The sequence below is a fragment of the Nothoprocta perdicaria genome, unplaced genomic scaffold, assembly GCF_003342845.1.
Source record: "Nothoprocta perdicaria isolate Ctin4 unplaced genomic scaffold, notPer1 scaffold_10, whole genome shotgun sequence".
Lineage (NCBI taxonomy): Eukaryota > Metazoa > Chordata > Aves > Tinamiformes > Tinamidae > Nothoprocta > Nothoprocta perdicaria.
Genome location: NW_020454094.1, coordinates 6,898,492 through 6,915,524, shown reverse-complemented (window position 1 = coordinate 6,915,524; position 17,033 = coordinate 6,898,492). Strand labels below are relative to the sequence as shown.

The 17,033-nt window shown below is 41.2% G+C and overlaps 1 protein-coding gene across 1 annotated transcript in view; it reads left to right on the top strand.

Annotated features, from left to right (window-relative positions):
• The window catches only part of KIAA1328 (KIAA1328 ortholog), a 156,557-nt gene that overhangs the window by 47,051 nt on the left and 92,473 nt on the right, over positions 1 to 17,033 (top strand). Inside the window, exon 6 of the mRNA XM_026040100.1 lies at positions 14,861 to 14,988. Within this exon, the coding sequence (XP_025895885.1) occupies positions 14,861 to 14,988 (128 nt within the window). The remainder of the gene's footprint in view (positions 1 to 14,860; positions 14,989 to 17,033) is intronic.

Below are 17,033 nucleotides of genomic sequence, written 5' to 3'. Positions count from 1 at the left end.
CATGAAGTGCTTTGCATTATAAGTACTAAGGATATTGTGTAGAGCCAGTATTTGCCATGTCCTAGGGAACAGAAGGCACCCGGTGAAATCAAGAAACTGAGTAGACTGTTCCATCACCTCTACTGTTTTTCCAAAAGAAAGAGGCAGGAAGGAGATGTACCAGCATCAAGAACAGATTGTTCCCTGCCTGCTGTAACAGGACCTGATGGATGCTCTTACTCGAGATGGGTCTGCACGTAGGCCCCACGTGTTAGTGTTCGTAGCAGTTAGCGATGTTTAGACTCAGCCTAGCTACCAAGAAGCAGGAAAAGAGCTGAATAGCAGCTCAGCTTCTCTCAAATAGGTTTTAATGGAGCTTTTTGTGATGAAAAGCTCATGCTAGCTGTTTCCTAGAGATGACTAATTCTCTGTTCCAGTTGTAAATYGAGGAGATAGAGCAGTAGTCAGAGCAGGCTTGTAACAAATGCATTATTGACTAAATGCTTTAAATATTTTGTTATCTTTTTGGGGAAAAAGACACTCTTTTTCTCTCTTTAGGCTTAAGAATGACAAATACAAGTGCTGTGCTTGCTGCTTGACACATACTTGTAGCAGGGAAGTTTCCTCCAGTAGTTCTTAGAACAGGAAGTAAATGCTGCACTGGGGAGAGTTGCTATTAGCTCTGATAATCGCCATGATTCTCTTCCATGAAAGCTATTTAATTCCAAAAACATATTTAACGATGGCGTGCATACAAATAAGCTGTATTTTCAGCAGTATTCTGTACTACTTTTCTGCATTGATCAGCTGTAGTACATTCTGAGTACTTCTGTATATCATTGAAATGAGAGATTTTACTGCATTTGAGAGATAAGCGTTTACATTTTTAGATCTTTACATTTCTTTCCTAAGGTTTCTTTGATCTAGATATGGTGATGTGGAGGAAAAAAGATAGTCCCAGGGAACAATAATATTCAAAATATCAGCGTCTGGAAATATTGCCTCAGATTGGTAAACTTCCTCGAGTAGAACAAATGAGAACCAAAAATGCAGATCCCATCAGTAAGTCTGTGTTTCATGTCTCAGTGAAACAGGCAACATTAATAGATCTCCTCGTGGTACTCTGTCTGATTAGCTATATCTGAAAAACAAGCCTTCCCAGCTGAAGAGTTAGAGGCTCATGCTTTAACAGTGGTTAGAGATGCAGGAAATGGGCTGTGATTGGTAACCATTCCTGCTGGTTTTATYCTTGCTAAAATAAGGCTACATTTAAAAGACATTGTAAGAGTTATTTGTGAATATGTTGTGTCTAGATGTTGGGATTTCTGTCCTCACAAGGATTTTAGGATAGAAAGTGTTATGGTGGTAATTCTCTCTTTTTTTCTTTTTTTTTTTCTCTCCATCTTCACAACAAGGGAGTCTATTTACCCTCCATCCCAATATCGGTCAAAGTTCCCCACTTCTCACCGCACATTCTGCAGACTTGGAAACTGAGGCAGAATGGTCGGCTCAACACATTTACAGAAGAGTGGGTCTSGTTTAGTGGACTGCAAGCCTGAAGGGCTCTGTTAATGAGGAGAAAGAAAAAGAGGGAGAAAAACTTTGCATCTGTGCCTACCTGACTGAGGCTGTAGTCAGCTTCAAAGGTCTGACATCTGAGGAGAGTGATGACATGAAACTATTCAGCGTTGAAGATCATGTAGAGATCAAGAGAATTGGAAACAAGTCAGCRGAATTAATATCTCTAAAGAAAGACTTGTAGAAGAGAAAATGGAAGCTAAGTTGGAAACTGTGCCTAATATAAAAGATTTTAAGAGCAATAGACATGAAGGTGAGAGTTGAAGCAGGAACCAAAAGGAACAGTTAAGACCATAAATATGTGATGATGGCTGTGGCAGGATGTGAAAGAGAAGTTGGATTTTACAAGACTGATTTGAGGAGTGGTTCATGRATTTCTGCAGGAGGTACTGGGGAAGAGAAGCATGACCAACCTCACTGACAAGGTGAGGCTACTTAGAGCATTTATGTGAGCAAACCAGTGGACAGACATGTTTTTGTACCGGGACAGTTCTCTAACATTTCTCCTAAGAGGATTATTGCCTTTTTGATTGGTGCTGATTTCAGTTGAGACTACTTTTYTGAGTGAAATTCTGCATGGTTGATCTTGCTATGAGAACTGTGTCTCACTTGTAAATGTGTTTCTAGTTTGTCTAGTTGTGAATAAGGTTCTTCCCCTCTTGGTCTATGGCTAGGCAGACTGGAAAGAGTATTGAAGAAGTCTAAACTTATTCATTTATCTTTATGGCAAGCGACTAGGCTTCCTTGCCTGTGTCCATCCTTTTCAGAGCCCGAACTTCCACTGAAAACAAAAACTTGTCTTTAACGTAATTCAGAGCCTCATAATAAAACATGTTGTGTGGTTAACCTTTAATACAATCCAACATTAAAAAAGTAGTTTGCATCTTTTGCTGGTAAATTACTACATAAATATTTAGATTAGGTGTGAGTAGGAACGTGGCATTATTTATGGATCCATATTTCTTTGGCATTTCAGATGCATGGTTGTTTTGCTCCTTAATAAATGCAGGCATTAAAAGAACAAGCACACACAAAGTGCTAATTTTAAAGCTTTTCAGCTCTGGGGAGAGAAATCTCCCCATGTTTTGTTAGAACCATTTGTCATCTCCTGTTGCATGATAGAGAGAAATCATTTTAAACACTTGCGGTTGCATTAAACTCTTTTATTTCTGTTGGTTGTCACGGAGTGATGTATCTCACCTGCTAATGCAGATTGGTAGCAGAGCTACCTGTCAGATCTGAACATGTTTCRGTGCTGTCTTTTCGCTCTCACACTAAAGGTAGATGTGTTATGATGCTGCTCATACTTTTAATTTTTGCCCTTATCTTGAATCAGTTCTCTCGCACTCATCCRTGGCTACAGGAGGAGGGGAATATATGAAATACTTGGCTGATGAAAACTATAAACACAGGTTCCTTTTTCTGGTCTAACTGCAGAGCAGACTATTAGGGAGGCTGACCCCAAAGCTCCATTACCATTAGAGAGCACAGAAGTTCAGAAAATTGTCCTGAAATAATAGCATTAGAAGCTCTTAGGGAAGCATTTTGTCCAAGATGCACAAACTCTGTCTGCGCTACACAGGCTCCTGTGAGTGAAAACTGCCTCCTTCTCTGTAGCTCAGCTTTCCCTTTATGCTCCGTGTCCTCCATTGTAAAATGAATATACAAGGATGAGGACAATAAATGCATTGTAAGCTCCTCAGCTATTACAATGATGGAACTTCCTAGCTATTAACCGAGTTTCCATTTGAGTTGTAAAAAGCATGGGTGTTTCCTTGATTTCTTGAAATTAAGAAAAGGTATCGAGCAGCTATGCTGCAGTATTGGCTTCTAAATTAATCCTGCAATTCAAAATTTAATTCTGTGGGGGCTATCAGTCATCCATGGGCTCCAGTGTTTACCAATGAGGAAACCTCACTTACTGAATGTTGATACTTTTATGCCTTGGATTTGGCAGAAATATCGGTTGCAACCTGTGTGCTTTTGTATTCWGGTTGGACAGTGCAGAACAGATGAAGAACAACAGATAAAGACAACTGTCTTTTTTTCAACTTCCACAAAGAAAATAGCTTTACATGTTTTTTTTTTTTTCTTTTACTTTCTTTCTTTTTCCCCTTAATTCCTGGCCCTTTCTTTGAAAGCCAGACAGTTCCAGCGTGGGGCCCTTGCAAGGTGTTCAGGTCGACTAGTTTTCCTTTCCTGCTYGTTGACAAGAAACAGAGATGCCCATATGCCTTGGTGCAGAAGGGTACCTCGATGACCTGTTGGTCTGGAAAATACTCCTTATTTATCTTGTTGTTTTTATAGTCCCCTAATGTGTAAGAACTTTTAATATTTCTTGATTTTTTTTTTTCCTAGGTAACAGTTCAGATTCAGATTTCAAAATCTTTAGGAGTAAAGGGCTTCCAGAATTGGTGTCTGGAAGGCTAACACTTAAGTGTGTATATTTACAAGAAATAAAAAACTCAATATGGGAGCTGGATTGTATCTATAGGGAAGAGGTTCTCTCTCTGTTCACCACTGTTGTATCAGACTCCTCTGGCACATCCATGCACATCCAGATGGATATCTCTGCATGCCCTATGTGAGAAGTCCTGCAGAATGCCAGCTATTCTTCTGGGGTAATAAACATGACAATATAAAGATGAGAAAGGTGCTGTTCTCCTTCCAGGAGATTGCACTTGCAGAGCTCATGAAATTTGTTTTTACCRGAGGGCACGTTAGCTTCCAGAATGTCTAAAGTAAATGTCAGTCGGTCGCTGTCACTATGGAAATAGGCCTTTCCTGGCAAGACCCTTTTTCTAATACAAATGTAGTCAGTCACAGTAAGCATCTTTTTCTCCTTGAATAATAGAAAGTTTTAGGAGCTGTACGTTGGGTCCTGGAAGTTAGTCTCTGCTATGGATACTTTCCAGTAGAATCATTTCAGGTTGTGTGCTTTGTGTTTGTTTGGGTTTTTTAATTCCATTATTACATTATTAATTACGTTATTTTTAATAATGTAATACTAAGGCACATCTTCGATTTTGAGCTATCTGGCATATTTTGAAGTAAAGAGACTTGCCACCAGGAAGCAGCAGCAGAACACACCCTGTTTCAGATGATACTGTTTGAGACCTTAGTGTGCTGTAAATGATGTAGAAATGTGCACGTATTAATGAGGGGTATAATAGGTTTCAGTGAAAGTGGGAGATAAGATGTGTTAATCTTGTATATAAAATAGTCCTACAACAATGAACCTTATAATGAGGCTGTTATTAAATCTTTTCTTCACTGGCTTCAGTTCAGTGTAACCAGTGCTTTTCGGTTTGGTGTGTTTAAGGCCAGTTTTTACTAGAAAAGACTCACTTTCTGAGGCCTTTGATGCCGTTGAGAAATCCTTATCTAATTAGAGACGTATGCAGCGCTTGTGATGGAAAGGAACAATCTTTGCAGCAATCTGAGAGAGAAGACCTCACATTCTGGGGTTGGGGGAACATGTCTTTTAAAATCAATATTAATGCTTGTATGAAATATCATTTGACCTCATCTGCCATTTTGAAAAACATCATTGCATTTCTTTCCTCCGCACTGCTGCAAACAGCTTGCATTCAAACAGGGGTAGAAAGACAGTCAAGATAGCAATAGTTTTAAAAGAAAAAAAAATCTATTTTTTTTTTTACCTTGTGACAATTTTTACCTTGTCTGTCCTGTTCTASTTGTAGCACTCAGGGCAGTTCCATAAGAACAGCAAGATTTTTTTGGCCTGTTGAATTTTTTTTTTTCTTTTTAATTTTGTTCTTTGCTCTATTGGTCCAGCAACATTTACCAGTTTTCATCTAGCTGAACTAGCCCAGCCTGCTGTACGTTGTGTAAGATGCAGAGGCAACAGCAAACAAAAACCTTGCCTGCATCAGGCAGGTTGCCTTTCCATTAGGATCTGGATTAGGAATTTCTCCTGGGGAGGGTGGTGGGAGCTGCCCGCTGGTTTGAAGCAGCGTCTGCTTCTCCGCCAGCTTCATTCCCATCTGAGGCCTGTAAGCGAAAGGCTTCGTGCGAGACATCAAGTATATAAAATTAAGAGCGACGATTGATTGCTTCCTGTGAGGAAGCAAGAGGACAGACCCCGTGAYGTATTCTCAGGTGATCCCCATCCTGGTAGTAACCAGGACTAAACCTGATTATCTGCACTCTAAGACACGTTGCTGTTTTGTGCTTTTAAATTTTCATGTCAAAGCAGACACCTTCTGATTTCCTTTGCAGACCCTCTAATTGAGATGGGGATTCCGTAGCTCTGCTTTCAGTAGCTTCAGGTTTTACATCCAGCTTCTCTTTTTCCTCTTCATCCTCTTTTCTGTGCACATCTGACTCTGAGCTCACCTTTTATGCTGTTGAATAACTCTTGCTCTGTCTAACCGTAACAGGCTGAGCATCCTTGCTCCTCAGTTCCCACATGGCCTAAAAGCACCTTGTAACCAGAAAGGGCCTCAGCTTCAGTAAACACCACGGCTGTCTTGATATCAAGAGCTCCTGGCATGACAAGTAGCGGTACTGTAAACACTGCTGAAAAACATCTTTAATTCTCACAAAGGCCTGCAAGTAAAATAGCATTTTTTTCAGTGATGGTAGTGATGCTGTGACTGGGTGTGTGGATGGAGAGGAGCTGAATGAGGCAGGATGGTAGCTGATTTTTTTTGTGTTTCAAAGTGATTAGAGACCTCTGTGTGACAAAAACTCTGGGGATTTGACTAGTGCCCCGTTTGAGTTGAGTTGGGAGAGCTGTAAGTGCCAGAAGAGGCACTAGGTGGAGCTCCAGGCTCATTTTTGCCAGGGCTGTGGCTGACCGGTGCTTTTGTCGGCTTTGCAGATGCACATATGGTGCGATATTATCATTTTATGGTTACAATTATGAGCAATTTGATAGAAAATGAAAGCTAAATTATGCAGTGTTCCTTTTATTTCCTTTTATTTGTTTAATTTTTCACTCTAAATATGTAAAAGGAAAAAATAGCACTCTGTGTGGATGGTGCTAGGTGTAATACCTTGTTTTTGGCTTCATATTCTGATACAGCAGAGGTTGAGGTTATTTTCTTTTGTACGTGATGAAATGTGTCATGGTGCTTTCAGAGGCTGGGACAGAAATTTTGCACAGAAATTGTGTGTGGACAAATCTCCAGACTTCTTTTTCTTGATAAGAAATACCTTACACTTACCAATGGATGGACAAATAAGTTCCTTAGCAGTAGCTATCTAACGAAATGGCATAGGAAATTTTTAGATTCTGAAAATAAATACAGATTTCAGCAAAGCATCCATAAAAGGAGGAGATATGTTCTGACCAAGCTCTCCTCCTCTTTCAGTGAGGAAATCTCCTGCCATCATAGTTCTTGAGCCCGAAGTAAATTCTCATTATGGCAYGTGCCAGGACCAGTAAGCAACTTGATCTGAGTGGTTTGTATTTGGTGTATTCAGGTTCTTAGCTTTTTTTTTTTTCTGCACTCATATTCTTAGCATTAATTTTTTACAGTAAGGCATGTTTTCAGTAGCATGACCATTGGGATAACGTGTGTGCATTGTATTCTACCTTCCTCTTCATTAGGAGAAGGCTGTTAGCACAATCTGGCTGCAGCATAAACCTTGTATTTTCTTTTTTTCTTTCTTTACTTTTAAGTATTCTTTTGTTTGTATTAATGAAGATAAGGCTGGAGATGTGTTTTCCACTTGGAATGGAAAGTGCGAGCTCCGAGATAGGATTTGCATTTATTGATCCAGGCACATCTGCTGGCATATGATGGCGTGTGATATTTTTGTCCTTACCCACCTTTGAACCACGGAATCTGGCAGATAAGCTGTCCAGTTTGATTGGCATATCCCATGGAAAGTATTTTTAATACTTAGGATCAAATCTGATACCCTAAACTGCTTTGGCATTTTTGAAGTATGATAGAGACCTCTCCGAGTTTATATGCTGTATTGGGAATTAGTCTTAGGTTTAAATGCTTTCCTTGCTCTTTCTAAATCATACTGGTATTTTGTTTGGCCAGTTTCAGATGCGCTGCATTTATGTTGTGCATTTCAATATTTTTTCAGTACTTTAAAGTGAATTTGGGAATTTCATCATCTGCATAGAACAAAGCATCTTGGTAGATAAAAAAAAAAAAAAAACCCAAAAACCCTCAGCCTATCTATAAAAGAAATGAATAAAAGAAAAAGCATGTAAAAGGAATAAATCATATTGGCAAATTTGACCAGGGTAGGCAATCTTGTGTCTTTTATTGCTTTTTTAGGTTCTGTTTTAACAGTTGCTGTACAGGTGGTATGGGCGGAGTAGGGAAGATTATTTTTCAATTCAGTTGTTTAGGAAACTGCTTTTTTCTCAAGTTGTTTCCACCTGGCATCAGTTAAGTCCAGACAGTAGATCTGAATTGGATATCTTGCATATGCTGCCTGAGAGCCCCAAAGGGCTGCCCTACCTGTGTCCCTAACTTTGTTTTGAACTCTGTAGCTTTTCTTAAGGCAGCTTACCCTAACTTAACTGATTTGTATGCACCATACGTTCTCGGCTCACTTCAAAGTGTAATCAAGTCATGAACTAATTACAATACCATATTCCCAAAGAATGTAAATTTAATTTCCCTTCAAACAGAATGGGAGTGTATTAAGCAATTCTTTTATTTGAGAGCTGTGGCATTAAACAACATAATGCTGATGCTTCAAACAGAAGTGACGTTCTTAACTTCTGTGGACCTTGTGACCTATCTCCTTATGCATCTTCCCTTTTCATTGCTTGAGTTAATTTACTGACTGGATAAAAACATTAAAATATTCAAGTATAAATTAAAATGTAACTGTTGGACTTCAGGTTGCAGATCGCTGTATCTTATTGTATGTGACTTGGCTCCTTATTGTCATTTCAAAAATGTGCTTCCTGAGGATTTGGGATCACAAGGAGATTGTGTTTTGAACTGAAGGCTCATAAGGTTCAGACCTGCACCAGAATTTCTTTAATACATTAAAAAGTGGATGTGTAGAAAGTTCCCTACAGGTTCTTAACATCACTGTGCCAAGGAGTCCACATAAACTCAGTTATATAAGAATGAGCGAAGTGAAGTTGTTCATAAAACATTTTATTACCTTCAGTCTTTGCAGCATCTTCAGAGTTTAGATAATAAACCTTCATAGAACTTACTAGTCTTTACCCTTTCACAGAACAATGATTCACATACGTTCAAGCCATTTATTTTCTTTCCCTTAATTTTAAAGGCAGTAGAAACGTGCTGAGGCTGAATTTGATCYTGGACTGATTTCAGAAATGTTGCTTTTCTTGTTGCTTTTCTGCCATGAGCTGAATCGTGAGGATGCAGCAATGTACATGGATTAATTTTAAGATACAATTTGTATTTAAATAYGGGTCAGCTTGTGATCTTTATATGWTCTTTAATATGCGAGTAGCTGAAGTTGTAGTATTTTAAGCCGCCTTGTGATTAGAAAGAAGAGAGACCCTGTAAGTAGAGACCAGTATGGCGCGCATATATAACTATAACTATATATATATATATATATAGTTATATACATGTATGTATGCCGGGTGATGTGTCTATGTTATGGTAGAAGATAAACCTGGATGCCTCATATGTGAGAATACTGAAAAGTTTATGCTCGCATGATGCGTGGAGAAATATAGGTCTGACTTCAGTCTGAACTTGCCAAGGAGCCCTGGGTCCTTGGGGTTCAGTAGATGGTTCATCAATCTTTTCTTTGGAAACTCTCAGTTGTATTACACAGAATCACAGAATGGTTGAGGTTGGAAGGGGCCTCTAGAGATCATCCAGTCCAACCCTCCTGCTCCAGCAGGGACATCCCGAGCACGGGGCACAGGGCGGCATCCAGGCGGCTTTGAAAGATCTCCAGAGAAGGAGACTCCACAACCTCCCTGAGCAGCCTGTTCCAGAGCTCTGTCACCCTCACAGGAGAAAAAGTTCTTCTTCACATGGAGAGGAAGACATGTAGCCATTGCCCCTTGTCCTGTTGCTGGCCACCATTGAGAAATATGGCTATTTAAATGACCATTTTACTTCTAGATAAATAGGATTAGTTTGAGACTGTCCTGTGCTGTCATTTTAAGGCATTTCCTAAGGCCTTTTAAGGCTTATAGCAGTGCAGTGGGAAGCTGTAGTAGTATCAATTGCCAGAGTTATGGACAGAATGTCTATTCAGACAGATGTGGGTGTTTGGAGACTTTGGAATTCTGGCAGGCAAGCACAGGTCTGCCTGAATAGATTTTATTATTATTACTGAGAGTGAAGACCTCCCTCTGAATTGCTGGACTAACTTCAGCAGTCTAGGGGCACTGATGCTTCCTCAGCTTCTCCTTTGCTCTCTGGTTTTCTCACAGCCCCCATCCTGAAGCACCTGAGGCAGTGGAGAGACTGCCAGTGTGATAACTAGTCAGCTTTCTAGATGCATGCCCTCAAGCAGGGATTAAAAAAAAATGGATTTGGTGGTTGCTAGATCATGATTGCAGATGTCAAAAAGCCTTTTTTTTTGTCATCGGCCAAAATCACATCCTGTGAATTTCTTTCATCTCTACCACCAAATGTATATTGTTGACATAAGTTTTAAGTCTAACTTGTGTCCCTTTGACTTYTTCCGTACTTTGCTTGCTTTATCCAGCTGGGCACATGTCTGTAATAACTCTTGGTCTCAAGAGGAACTTTCATCGGCTGTAGGGGCTGATGGGACTGGACAGTCGCGTCCCTGAAGATGGAGCTTTGGGTGTTGTGCTCTCTTCTGGACATAGACTAGAGTAAACAGCTCTGAATGAAAGGATGATCCCAGTCAGAACCCAGTTGACCCTTTGGGTCTCCTTTATGATCCTTGGAAAGCCTTTGGGACTTTCTGCATGGATGAATGCAGAGGAGCTTGTGCAGTAAGCTGCTCGGATGCAGGAGGGTTCTGGTTAGTGTTGGTGCTGTGCTCCCTTAGCCTGCAGCTGCCGGACTGCTGGCCTGGAGCTGCCTGCTGGAGCCGTGGGGGCGGCCGAGGTGACAACTCCCTGGGCCCCAGGGCCCGTCTCCAAGGCGGGAACAGCAGCACTTAGTGCCACTTAGTGTCYCCAGCCCCGCGGGGCCGGTCGGTGAGGAACAAAACACTGATGGGTCCCCCAGTGCTTTGCAAATATAACAAGGCCTCTTGTTGTTTAATTGATTGCCAAAAAATTCTCATTAGTAGGGTGTTCCTCCCTTGGTAGTAGCAACTGTTGAACTTCCTTTTCCAGCTCAAAATTCTCATGCTCAGTCTGCTGTRTTTTTGATTTCTTTAAATGGAGGTAAAAGCAAATGTTACTTCTCAGCTCACGTAGGCTGAGAATCTCCCCTGCTTATCTTTTTCTCTCTCGTGTGGTTTGGAAGAGGCAGAACTGAGCAGATGTCTGGCCATCGTTGAATAGCCATCGCTGGCCACTGAATTGGCCAAAGTTGGAAACCTGTATTCAAGATGAACAGAACGGTGAGGGTTTGCACAGCTGGAAAGCTGGGTGGCAGCGAAACCTGCTCGAGCAAGGAGTGACGATTGAGATGTAGAACTCAAAGGTTGTCCAGGAAGTTGCTCATTTACTCTAAACCAGAATACTTAAGACCTTAAACTAGGCTCTGCTTGCGATGTGAGAAGCTGTGGAATTTGAGCTGGGGACGCTGCAGGAAGTCGGGGATGGTGCTGGAGATTTGACCCTTCTCCCATCCCCCCAGTTTCTGGGAAAGCAAGGAACTGGAGCTGTCTGTCCCATTGCAGTTCATGGGAGGGTTGGAAATACTTGAGGAAAGACCAAGGAGGAGCTGTTGCTGTTAACTGTAGTCTTAAATGACACTTATTAAAAACCTGAAGCTAAAGAGGAGCTGGTGGAAGTTCAGGATGGAGGATTGGCAGGGTGGGTGTCTACCTGGTGTCAGACAGGGTGGCAGGGTGGCAGACCCTGCGAGGCGGCTTCCTGCAGACAGGAGAGGTAGCCCCATCTCCCAGCCCTGTACTCCCTGCGCATACATCGTGCCAGCCTTTGTGCTCCACTTACCTCTCCGTTTGCTGGTTCCATTTGCTAAATCCTCCGGATAAYGGAGCTCACTGAGGGATTAAGGGAGCTCGGGAGCTGGTGCASACCGAGGCGGTGCAACTTGCAGGGCTGAGTGGAAGCAGCCGGCGAGCGCTAGGCCGGCTCTGYGCTCTCCTGCAGCCTTGCCCGCCCCAAAGAACAAACAAAATCCTCCTTTGTTCCCTGCCAAACCTTCCTCTCCCTGAAAAATCAGTTTGTCCGGTCCCTAAGCCTGTTACCACCACAGCACACACAGTCCCTCTTCTCACAGGCAGCTCCTTCTCCACTGAGGTGGTTATCTCTCAAGAGCCGTAAATGAACTCTTATGTGCCTTGCATTCAGTGGTGAAGTTAACTAATTTATTCTATAAAATATATAGTACTTACAGGATGGCATGTGAATGTGGCTGCTGAAATCTTAACCTTTGCTTTTCTAGTTTTGATTTTTTTTTCTGTTTCTCTCCCACCCCACAACCTTATCACTTCATTTACAATCTCTGCATAAAACACATTACTGGAATACCTTCAAGTGTGTATTTCTTGGACATAAAAAGTACAGTTTTGTGAAATGCGRAGCACCACTTCTCTGAGGCGACTAATCTCTTGTAAATCCAATGTTTGTGCTCCTGTTTGCACAAAGAAGTACCTGCTTCGAGCACTTCAGCACATTTCCCTTTCTGTGGAATGCGAATCTATAAGACTTGTTCATAGATATTTTTGTTTTTTTTTCACTTACAGCTTTTCCTCCCTTTCTTAAAAGCAGATTATGAAAATAGTTCTTTTCTACGTATTTGTTTAGAGGCTGTATTCCTGTAATACATGTGTGCCCCCATTATATCTGAAGGACCTAAATATTTCTGTGGCAGTGTTGTATATTACCTGCCTAACTTGTACATGGAAAAGGAGATGATTTTGCTGCTTTTTAGCAAAGATTCAATAGAACAGAAAAGTAAGAGCTAATATTAAAGCTTATTTCTTAAAGTATGCCACAGTAAATGTACCAAGCACATTATGAAGAATTATCGTAGTTAAAACTATGCTACATGTTCCTTCAAAAAGAACATTTTCCCCCTATTTTGAAGCATTGTATTTAGTTACTTGGTCCAAAGSCTTTCTTTGTGTATTCTTAGGCTATAGGTGGCTGTAACAATCTAGTGCTTTCTGTATAGTGAACTATTCTGGTTCCGTGAAGGAATGAGGTTTTTAATCTTCTAATAGAAGAAGTTTCACCACAGCACCATGCTGACCATATCTTAGCAAAGCATTTCAGGGCCCTCTCGTGCTCGTGGTAACCGTTGCCTGTTCTCCCGTGATCACACAGCATCCCTCGGGCCCTCAGCGCTGCTGCCGGGCTGTCTTCGTGCTGCCGTCGTGCTGCGAGCTGTGCTGGCACCAAGCTTAGCGGCTTCGAGTAAGAGGCAGCAGCAAGTGCTCGTGTCTGTAAATGCAGTTTGGGCATTTCTTTTATTGTACCCGTGCGTGTTGAGCTGGGAGCGAGGGCGGCCTGCCCTAGGTTTGGAGCAGGGGGATGATGTTAACGTTGGCAGGCCGGAGGGAGGAGCGGGGCCGCCGCTCGGGTACCGTGGGCCGCTCGCCCGGCGGGTCTGAGGGGGAGAGGAGGGCGAAATCCCTTTGGTGGGAAAGGGGCTTCGGGAAGCAAAGTGAATTAAGAAGGCCRTAAAAATTGATAAAGATAGGGCTGTCTGATTTTATATTCTGCCACATAACAGGGGTTTAAATGAATTTCCCTATAATTTGTCTTCAAATGCCGACATTTAACTCTTAGGCTGTATAAATGAACTGGCTTTTCCTAGAGTAAAATTCATGCCCTGCGTCCAGGCTAATATGTTCTCCTACTATAAACATTACTGCCTATGGTTACAGCTGGAATAAAAAATTCCTTTTATATACATCATAGCTGGCAGAGACTCCTGAGACCACCACAAATCACTTCAGCCTTTTGGTGCKCTCCGCCGAAATGAAGTGAAATGTAGAGCAGCTCGGGCTTGGGGCACTCGGACTCTGGAAGCAATTAGCTTGTTTGGACTGTTGTTTGTACCCTCCCATTTTCTGCAGGTGCTGAGCAAAGGTATTCAGGAGCTTTCCTGATCAACACTGGGTTTTAACCACCTTTTCTTCATTCTTTCTTAAGGTGTTTTGCTCACCCTCTGTTTAGCTTTTTATTTAAGCAAAGCAAAAGAAAAAGAGAAAAGAAAAATAAAATTCCTCCCTCCCTCAACAGAAGAAAGGAAGGAAGTGTGTGTGTGTGGGGGGGAGCGAGGGTCATAAGAGCGAATAACAAAGCAGTGAGTTATTTATGCAGCCGTGATTGGCAAAAATGATTGCAACATGAATTTGCCCAGAAGCAATGATTAGATCATAAAAATGTTAAGGAAATCTGTAACTCAACACCATTTTATAGATTGAAGAAGTTTTTGTTCCCTACCTTAATTGTGGTGACTTGTTATTAAAGTATTTATTCAGAGTAATCTCTTTGGACAGCGAGCCCTTATCCCATCTGCATGCATAATTAAAAGTGAGGGGGGACGGAGGGGGAGCGTAAATGGTTTACCATGCTACATGAGCAAGGGAGGGAATTACACAATGACAGGTGAAGAGCAGATTTATGTCCTGTTGGAATTTCAATGCTGCAAGCAAGGCAGGACACTGTTGCTTGCTAATATCCTTGCAAACGCAGTTGTTGCTTCTCCAGATTCCTGTCCAAAAATCATTTCTGGTCTCTACAAGGCCCGTAGCGCTGCATCTGCAGCTCTGCTTTTTGAGCCACTGATGCACAAGCAAAGGGATTGGATTTGGGTATGTGGGCTTGTGAATCCAAAAAAAAAAAAAAATTGGATTGTGCTTAAAAATTTCCTTGGCTGACTATTTATTTATTTATAAATAAACATTGGTGTTGTCTGTCTTTGAATACAAATCAGAGGGTTGTATTTGTACCAATTGAAACAATGTCATCGCCTGCCTCCCACAGCCATCCGTTTTCCAATGATAAAAGAATTTGGTGCAATTCTTCTTTTTCTACTTTGTGAGTAGAAAGAAGGTTTTACTCGAACATTCATCTCCAGGCAGATTTATCATCATTAGGCAGTGCTCAAGCACACAGTATCTATTTTTAAATTGAACTGTTACGGATGCAAATCAAATTTACCTAGAATAAGTTGGTATGTATTTGACTGTAACTAGTCACTAAAGAGTCCCTTCTCCTTGACTTGCCATGTCTCACCTCTGCAGCAGCAGTATAGAGAATGCCAGGAACTTTTAAGCCTGTATCAGAAGTACCTAGCGGAGCAGCAGGAAAAACTATCGCTCTCCCTCGCCGAACTCAGTGCTGCCAAGGAGAAGGAGCAGAAGGTAAGCTCGTTCCTCTCGTGTCTGTGTTCACGATATCTTCTAAAACATCTTCTTTCTGTTTTTTCTAGAGCCATAACTGAAGCGCATSGTCTTGTATTATACTAGATTGTAAACTCTTTGTCATTGACTTCCTCTGACTTCTTTTCTTAATATGTGGATTGCACAGCCTATTCTCTAGTAGGAAGAATAGGAGTTCCAGTTCTGGACCAGTAAAATGGGTGAAATTAATGGACCATGTTTTAATGTAGGAGGAACCAGAGGAACACATTTCCTTGCTAAAGAAAAAGATAAGGTGTTCTTCTGTCTTCTTTGCTTCTGTTTTATTAAAAAATAATCCTATCACTTAGATAAAGCCTTTAAAATTTTTATTGTGGCTTCTCATGGTTGAAAAGAAGTTTATAGGTAATGCGTTTGGTCAGCATAAACTTTGTGAAGTTTGTAAGGCAGCCCGGCTGGTCTGAGCTATTCATATAAGACCTAAAACTGTATATGCAGTTAAACAGAAAATGTAGACTACATATTTACAATATGGTAAATTAAGCAGTAATATGGTTCTCGGTTGTACCTGCTCTCAAATTCTTAAACATGGTTGTCCTTTGATTTCTTCTGAGAACTGGGCACTTCGTTTGCCTTTCTCCTGATAAATGATTGTACCCAGAGAAACAAGGCAGTTGGTGCAAGTGCCTTACTCAACGTTGCTCTCACCAGCTATTCTTTCCATTGCTTCCATGGGCAGATCTCCATCCCGAATCTCTCTTGCGTAACACTGTGCCTTTTGAGCCCTGGATCTTTTGCTAGAAGAATCTTAAAGGCTTACAATGTGGCTACAAGGTTTGCAGAAAATGGTCTGATTTTTTGCCTCTCAGTAGTTCCCTGATAGCTAAATTACATAGAATCTGTTTAGTCTGTGAAAAGAGGGGTACACAGGGGTACGCTTTTAATTCTGTTCAGGAAGCAGGTAGCACTACTTGTAACTTTGTCTTGAACAGAATTTATTTTTTTCCTGTCAATTTGTGCTTTGGTTTTGATACTGAGCTGCTTATCGCATCTTCAGCATCTATATGCATTATTCTTTATTCATTTTTACGTTTCTCAGACATCCATTCTGTGATGGTATTAATTTGCAAGAATTAGAACCCTTTCCTCTGAGAATGGGCAGTGTCAGGCCGCTCATCTGTGACCTACACCTGGCTTGGGGGATCATGATGGAAACCAGTTCTGAGGAATTAAGCYGACAGCACGCCCAGGTCTTGGATGATGACATCTCTTTGGCTGAACTAGGCTTGAAAGCTTTCATTGGTAGTCTGTGTGTTGTCCTAGGTTAGTTACTCGTTTAAAACTGTCTAGGTTTTCGTTGCATCTGCTATGCCCAAAAGCATAGAAGTGGACAATACTTAAGGTTGTTAACTGTCAAATCATCATCTGACAATTGAGCAGTTCAACTTCATCTCTTCTTGTTCCTGATCACTGTTATTGGGGCGTATACAGGGGGCATTTTGAACTTGGCTGGCTCCTCTGTTTGCAGGATGCTGTTGAATTCATGTTTCATCCTCTGTACTTTCAGAAAGTTTTGCCCACAAACGCAGATTCAGATGTTATGTCCAAGCTTGTCTTAGTATTTTGTCTCCGGTTAGGTGACTCTCCACGTTAGCTGGAGAGTTAACTGAACTCCCCTGTTCAGTTTTTTCTGTTGACTCCTCATGGATACGGAGTTACTTACTTTCTCTGCATTTGGCTTTATAAGTGTTTGTTTTTCCCCTCTCAAAAGGAGTTCTTCACAATGTGTTTCTCCTTATAATTTAGAAAAAAAGAAAAAATTGCAAGATGACCTTATTGTTTCAGTTCTTTCCCTAACATAGCTGCAAGAAAAAAAAGACACTAGGCTGTGTGTTGTTGGACTATGATGCTTTGTTTTGTTTTGTTTTGTTTTGTTTTGTTTTTTGTTCCTGTCTTTTGTCTCATGTCTTAATGCTTAGACTGTGACCTCTTAGTATCACGGTGGGTCACTTTTTGCTCTGAGTGTTGTGCAAGATAGAAAAGGACGT